Raw genomic sequence first — 8,174 nt, 5'->3', positions numbered from 1 at the left:
TTAAGGACTTGCCACAGTTTGTTATGATCCACTACATTTCTACACACACACAAACACACACACACACAGAGTTATTTTTATCATGTGTATATTCTCCAGTCTTAACCTACCCAAGTTGTTTGGGGCTAGCAAATTGGTTAATAAACGGTTTACTAAAATAATACGTATTTTAGTAAACTGTGATATTTTTCATTTGTATGGAATTATAACTTATAATTATAACTTATAAGGGACGTGGTGGTTCAGTGGGTTAGGATGCTGAGCTTGTCAATCAGAAGATCGGCAGTTTGGCGGGTCGAATCCCGAATGCTGCGTAACAGAGTGAGCGCCTGTTACTCGTCCCAGCTTCTGCCAACCTAGCAGTTCGAAAGCATGTAAAAATGCAAGTAGAAAAATAGGGACCACTATGGTGGGAAGGTAACAGCGTTCCGTGTGTCTTTGGCATCTAGTCATGCCAGCCACATGACCACGGAGACGTCCTTGGACAAGCGCTGGCTCTTCGGCTTTGAAATGGAGATGAGCACCAGCCCCTAGAGTCGGAAACGACTAGCACTTATGTGCAGGGGAACCTTTACCTTTTACCTTTATAACTTATAAAATATCTGTGGTCTCCTTGTATGTACAATATATTAAAGTATATTAAACTTGAGGCCTTTTCCTCCTTCCTAGAAGCAATATGTAGGGAGTATTATTTCTTAGAGGTTAAGTAAGATAATAAAGGATCCAAGTTAGTATTAAGAATTTAAAGGAAAGGATTACTCATTATTCCTAAATAAGACTTTCATAATTTCACTTTACAAGATCTCTAAGACAATTTAATTGGAACAGTATTAGATCCTTCAAATCTAAATGATACTTTATCATTATAAGATTTACCTTTAGGAAACAGATTTGTATACATTTTCTAAATAACATGTACAGCTATTACAGCTCCGTGTTGTATACTGTACAATATAAGTCTATAAAAGTCTATAAAAATTGTTCAATCAAATGGTTTTCTTTCCCAGATTCTCATAAAAGCAACTTTCATTTCCTTGTTCCTCAAACTATATATAACAGGGTTTAAAACAGGGCTAATGAATGTATAAAAAAGTGACAGGTATTTGTCAGTGTTTGGTGAATAAATAGAATTGGGCTTCAGATATATGATAGAACTAGAACCAAAGAATAAGGTCACAACAATAAGATGTGAGGAGCAAGTGGAAAAAGTCTTCTTTCGGCCCTCAGAGGATGAGATCTTCAAAATGGCAAGAATAATTTTAGAATAAGACATTAAAATCATAATAAAAGGTAAAGTAATATAAATAATTGCTACCATAAAAACAGCAATTTCAATCCTAAAGGTGTCCCCACAAGCCAGTTTCAGTAAAGGGGGGATATCACAAAAGAAGTGGTTGATGTCATTAGAGTCACAGAAGGGCAATGTGAACACCATACTAGTAATAACAAAAGACATGAATATTCCACTTAACCAAGAGGCTAGAATTAAACTTGTATAAACTCTTTGACTCATCAATACAGGGTAATACAGAGGCTTACATATTGCAACATAACGATCATAGGCCATTGAGCCCAAAAGGAAACATTCTGCTCCACCAAGAAAGACTGAAAAGTAAGTTTGCAGAGCACAGCCAATAAAGGAAATGGATTTATTCCCAGAATAGAAATTGTCAAGCATTTTGGGGACAGTGACTGAGGTATAACAGATCTCAAGCAAGGACAAATTTCTTAGAAAAAAGTACATGGGTAGGTATAGGTTTGGATCAGCTAATGTTAGGACAATTATTACAAGGTTTCCAGACAAAGTGATGACATATATCCCTAAAAAACTGGAAAAGAATACGTGATGTAAGAAGGACTCATTAACGAGACCCAAAAGGTTGAAGTTGTATGGGCCTGTGCTATTATGTTGAACGTTGTCTGCCTTTATGGGCATCCTGCAAAGAATAAGGAATCATTTAGGATATGTTTTGTAGAATTAAAATACAATTAAAAACATTACATATAAAAGTATATACAGTATACTTATTAACATTAAGTCTCATAGCATAAGTATGAAGCTAAGATGAATATTTTAGCCATGTTTTTTCTATTCTCAGTATGAATGACATTTAAATCAATGTTGTGTTATGTTGCATATGCAGAAAAATGTACCAAATAGCTTGGTCCCTACTCAATATTTATTTTCAGCAACAGAAACAGTGGAAAATGCTTTCAATATTTTGTTGACCATTATAGATCTATTTTCCTGGGAATTAAAATAAATCACAGAAGAAAGAAACCACAAAGTATATTATAAAACCAAGAAAATTGTAACATTGTATTCAGGTGAGTCACCAGGATCTGATTTGACACATAGTAAATTTAACTTGATTTTTTTTTTAGTGTATATGCAATCTTATGTTTTTTCCCAGACTTCTGGAGTAACTTTCTGTACATCCAATCTACTTAAAAAAATTATGCCACACATGAGAGAATACATGATTATTTTGCTTAATCTTTAAGGATTAACACTACCCTATAATGTCAGCAAAATTGACATTAGATTTAGATTTAGACCTGAGTGCTGTAAAGCCATTGATATATGTTGATCTGTTGGAGTAGAATCTAGAAAATCTGTGTTGTAATGCTGCCTTAGACATGGAAGCCAATTGGGTGGGCCAATCACTGTCTTGCAGCTCTAGGCAGAGGACAGTGCCAAACCACTTGAAATATGTTGTCAGATAAACTGCTTGGATGTGTGCATCTCCTTTTTCCAAGAATGTTTGACTGAAGAGAAAAAAGACTTAGAAGTGTGTTTACAATGCTGTGAGAACTAGAGCCTGCATATTTTTGTCATGCTGAAAGTACATACATTTCAACTGTATTTCAACATGAGTGCATTTCAACTCTAATTCAGGAATAGGTTTATTGGTTTGCTTATTTCTACAATAATTCTGTTATATAGCATGTTGCATACATTCTGAGCTAAATATATACTGTACATACTTATGTCTCAGCCACTAAAATCAACAGGATTTATAATTCAATGTCGTTAACTGTACAAAATAAAAATGTGTACTCAGTAAAACAATTAATTTTAAAAGCACAGAAAAGCAAGATTTTAAAACTTACAGAAAATAGTACAGTTATAAAGAACCACTTGCTGCCAATTGTTCACTTGTGCTTCTAATTTTTCCAGGGGAGAAATATAGAACTCATCTAATACAGATATTCAGATTCCGATGCATGATTCCAATGGCTTATTATATGCTGATCTGTGCAATATAGATAAATTTTCAAGCAGTTTTATAACCGAAAGCAAGAAAAAAATACACTTTTTAAATGCTTCAGAGAATTTTATGAGTTACTTTGTGATCAAGAAGTGTGACTAAATATCTTTTAACAGCAATATCACTTAATTATATACCATTTCATAATGTTTTACAGCATTCTCCAAGTGGTTTACAGAGTCAGCATATTGCCCCTCTGGGACCTCATTTTACTAATCTCAGAAAGATGGAAAGCTGAGTCATCCTTAAGCCAGTCAAGAGTGTAGGCAGAGTTAACCTGCAGTACTACATTCTAACCACTGCATTATAGCTTTTAAAATATCTTTTAATCCACTTTACAAATTCTATCAGGGTTATCTTTTATTTGTTTTGTCTCCTTATTGTTCAATAATATCTGGCAGAAAATTTTAGCTTCCTTTTTTCTTTTCAACAATAGAGGTGCTCCTGATACCATAAAAGGAAGAGTCTGTATTAACAAGTATTTTGACTATTTCACCTTCTTTTAATTACATTTTAGTAATTTTCTGTTTAGCTTTATCATATGTATTTGGCTAAATTAACAGACCATTTGTATTAAATTCTAGCTTTCTCTTTGAAGACCATGTTCCTTGTTTGAAAACTGATTTTTTTCCACTTTTTATTATTCATATTCCTATTAACTCTGCATCTTAGAGATAGTGCCTCAATGTATTCCTTGCACAATTTGAGTGATCAAATAATTTAATGCAAGTTAATTAAACTGCTAAATTAATTCATTTGGAGTGTCCATTCTTAAAACCAACTTCTTTTATTATAAAAAAACAAAAGGAAGAAAAGTATCCTGATACCTTCGACTTCCCCAAAAGCCTTTAAATAAGTATTTTATGAGCTCCTGGTATTCCTTCTTAAACACTGTTACCCCTTCCCTTGCAATTGGCTGTGATGGCTGGTGTGGCATGAACAGCAGGGATGGAAGAATTTGATCGATAATTTATTTCAAAGCAATCAGCAAACATATTGAGAAATAGAAAAGTATTTTCCCTAAGCAGATAATTGACTTTTTTTCACTCCCTGGTGCAGGTTCCCAGTGAGAATGTAATGTTGCCAAAGCAAAATTTCTTCTTTTGAGTAAGGTTTAAGTTTAAGTTTATTGAATTTATATACCGCCCTTTTCCCATAGGACTCAGGGCAGTTTATTTATTTTATTTTATTTATTTTAATTCCATTTATATCCCGCCCTTCTCCAAAGACTCAGGGCGGCTTACAAGCTTAGCAGTAGCCTTCATTCTATGTATATGCCTGCTTATTAGGGCTTTCACACACACCCCAAGCGGCATTTTTACAAAGTCAGCTTAATTGCCCCCAACAATCTGGGTCCTCATTTTACCTACCTCGGAAGGATGGAAGGCTGAGTCAACCTTGAGCCTGGTGGGATGCGAACCTGCACTAATTGCAGGCAGCTGGTGTTAATTAAGGAGGCATTAGCCCACTGCTCCATCAAGGCTCTCCCAGTTTACAAGGTATTTAAAAATGTCAATACAATACAAAAGTTAAAAACAATTAAAAATAATTTAATTTGATCCCTGAAAAATATAAGACCCCAATTAAAAACTCTCAGCCTGGGCTGGAGAGCTCAAAGAGCTAGGTCTTCAGGTCCCAGCGGAATGAACAAAGGTCGGGAGCAGTCCTAAGCTCCACAGGCAGCTGGTTCCAAAGGGCAGGCGCACCCACTGAGAAGGCCCTCCCCCTGGGTGTTATCCACCGGCAGTCTTTTACCGGCAGCACCCTGAGAAGGCCCTCCCTGTGGGAGTGCACAGGAAGAAGGGAACTTGATGCCGGCAGCAGGTGTTCCTTCAAATATCCCGGACCCAAGCCATTTAGGGCTTTATAGGTCATCACCAGCACCTTGAATCTCACCCGGAGGGCAACCAGAAGCCAATGCAGCTCGCGGAGTAGAGGTGTTACATGGGAGTATTGGGAAACCCCCATCACAACTCGTGCGGCCTCATTCTGCACCAGTTGAAGCCTCCAAGGGCAGCCCCATGTAGACAGCGTTGCAGTAGTCTAACCGGGAGGTCACGAGCGCATGGGTGACTGTGCGTAGGGCTGTGTGTAGGTGTTAGTTATAAAACTGGCAGAGTAATAAATCAAGAAGAAGCATGGATTAAATCATAAAAACACTATCTACAAAATATAGAGAATAATTTAACAAATATTCTAATGTACCTAACTTTTGTCTCCAATCCATAAAGTTGTGGGATTTTTAAAATTTATTTTCACTTTTATTTCTTTTTATGACCCTGTAATCCCTTGCTTCAGGATGGGGTTGAGGTGGGCTCAGGATGACTGAATGAAGCTGAGCATTTACTGGTCAGATGCCCACCGAATGCCTACCTGATGTTTGCAACAGATATTTTCCTCTTTTGAGCCCTAATAGAGAAACAACTGTTGCTGCCTAGGATTGAACTCTCAACCGTCCGAGTGGGAGGTGACAGTCTTCACCTCTAGGCCACCACACTGCTCTTATTTTCACTAATATGTTTTTCAAATTCTGTCAATATATTCCCCACAGTAAAAGACTCATATATTCTTCAGAATCTTTAAGCAACCTATAATTTTACATTTACTATCATCACCACAGCTTAGCAGTGAGTGGTTCAGAATTTATTTGGAGAAAGATATTCTAAGTAAATTAAGAACTAAAATAAATAAATAAAATTAAAATTCTGTTATCCTGCAATTTGTCTGGTTCCCCCCCCCCAGTAAGCTGTAGTTTCCCTCTCAAATTATGCGTAAAACTCACTACTTTCACTAGATAGTAGTAATAAAACTACTTACATCTATACTTGGCTGTTAGTCAGAAATAGCAATTTTGCTAATCACAATAAAAATAAGACCTCATTCTTTCAGTCTTTGCAGGCTGTAGTTTCTTCTTCAAACAGTGAATAAGATTAAGTAGATTTACATATTTCTTTATGTAATTTTTCAAATTTCCACAATAAACAATTAGTAGGCTAACCAAAATTTTAGGCATTGTTTCTATAGTAATGATTTTTAATTTGAGATCTTTCATATCTAAATGAACTGTTCATTCCTCTTCATTGCAGGAATTTTCTAAAAGAATGCTAGAACTCCTGGAATCACATGGTACAAAACTCACAACTACTTTAGATTTTACAATAAATGCTAATAAGTCAATCCAAAGATGTTCTTTCCCAGAGTCTCATAAAGGCACCTTTCACTTCTTTGTTCCTCAAACTGTATATGACAGGGTTTAAAGCAGGGCTAATGATTGTATGAAAAAGGGAAAGGTATTTGTCTGTATTTGGAAAATAAGAGGAATTGGGTTTCATATACTTAATACAAGCAGAACCAAAGAATAAGGTCACAACAATGAGATGTGAGGAGCAAGTGGAGAAAGTCTTTTTCCGGCCCTCAGAGGATGAGATCTTTGAAATGGTAGCAATGATTCCAGAGTAAGACATTAAAATCAGAAGAAAAGGAAAAGTTGCAAAAATCACTACTACTATGAAATCAGTTATTTCAATTCTAAATGTGTTCCCACAAGCCAATTTCAGTAACGGAGGAATGTCACAAAAATAATGATTGATAACATTAGAATTACAAAAAGGCATTGTGAAGACCATAGTTGTATGGCCAAAGGACATGAAAAACCCACTTAACCAAGAAGCTACAGCTAAACTAGTATAAATTTTTTGCCCCATCAGGACAGAGTAATGCAGAGGCTTGCAAATGGCAATGTAACGATCATAAGCCATTGAAGCCAAGAGGAAACATTCTGTTCCACCCAAAAACAATGCAAAATAATTCTGCAGAGCACAACCTATAAAGGAGATGGTTTTATTCCCTGAGCAGAAATTGGCAAGCATCTTGGGGACAATAGCTGATGTGAAACATATCTCAAGGAAGGATAGATTCCTTAGAAAAAAATACATGGGTGTGTGTAGGGTTTGATCAACCACTGTAAGGAGAATGATTAAAAGATTTCCGGTCAAGGCGTTGATGTAAATTCCCAAAAAAATAGAGAAAAGTATGCTTTGTAAATGGTACTCTTCAGAAAGACCCAGGAGGATGAATTTGTTTGGTGCTGTGCTGTTTTGTAAAACATTTTCTTTCTTTATATGCATCCTGGAAAAGAAAATCAACCATCCATTAATCTCATAAATTAAAATTTGGTTTTATTCAATTCAGTTATGTGTGAAATCATATTCAGGCTTAGTAATATTAAACCTTGGGACTTTGGATAAAACTATGGTGTATCTATGCAATTTGGCCAATTCCTGCTTATCAGATAGCTGATGAACTGCTCATACATGTACTAGGTAAAGGTAAAGGTTCCCCCGCACATGCGTGCTAGTCGTTTCCCACTCTAGGGGCCGGTGCTCATCTCCGTTTCAAAGCCGAAGAGCCAGTGCTTGTCCGAGGACGTCTCCGTGGTCATGTGGCCGGCATGACTAGACGCCAAAGGCGCACGGAACGCTGTTACCTTCCCACCGTAGTGGTCCCTATTTTTCTATTTGCATTTTTACGTGCTTTCGAACTGCTAGGTGGGCAGAAGCTGGGATGAGTAACAGGCGCTCACTCTGTTACACGGCACTTGGGATTCGACCCGCCAAACTGCCGACCTTCTGATCGACAAGCTCAGCATCCTAACCCACTGAGCCACCGCGTCCCCTCATACATGTACTACCTGCAAGTAAAAAAAAACACAAAACAAAACATTGTTATGACAAGACCAGTCCTGTTTTCTCCAATTAGAGTGTTCAATCTGATGAAACATTCATTCATCATTCCAGTGTAAGCCATCTTAAGAAGAGTTACAAGAATCTAGTACATAAAGGAGAGTTTCTCTAAAATGTTATATTTGACACCAAACGTTTTATTAAAAAGAAATATAACCAG

General features: G+C 36.6%; 2 protein-coding genes across 2 annotated transcripts; both read right to left on the bottom strand.

Moving 5' to 3' along the window:
* Nucleotides 1–982: 982 nt before the first annotated feature.
* On the bottom strand, nt 983–1,936 carry LOC310649247 (olfactory receptor 10A3-like; the record flags this gene model as incomplete). Its single annotated transcript, XM_083377552.1, has 1 exon — nt 983–1,936. The coding sequence occupies one exon, from the start codon at nt 1,934–1,936 to the stop codon at nt 983–985; it is 954 nt and encodes a 317-aa protein (XP_083233678.1).
* Nucleotides 1,937–6,445: 4,509 nt separating this feature from the next.
* LOC310649246 (olfactory receptor 10AG1-like) lies at nt 6,446–7,399 on the bottom strand (the record flags this gene model as incomplete). Its single annotated transcript, XM_083377551.1, has 1 exon — nt 6,446–7,399. One exon carries the CDS (start codon nt 7,397–7,399, stop codon nt 6,446–6,448), a length of 954 nt encoding a protein of 317 aa, XP_083233677.1.
* Nucleotides 7,400–8,174: the final 775 nt, after the last annotated feature.

This window comes from Vipera ursinii, assembly GCF_947247035.1.
Source record: "Vipera ursinii genome assembly, chromosome: Z".
In the NCBI taxonomy this organism is placed as follows: domain Eukaryota; kingdom Metazoa; phylum Chordata; class Lepidosauria; order Squamata; family Viperidae; genus Vipera; species Vipera ursinii.
Note: the sequence above shows the minus strand (reverse complement) of the source record. Positions and strands in the feature narration are given on the sequence as shown.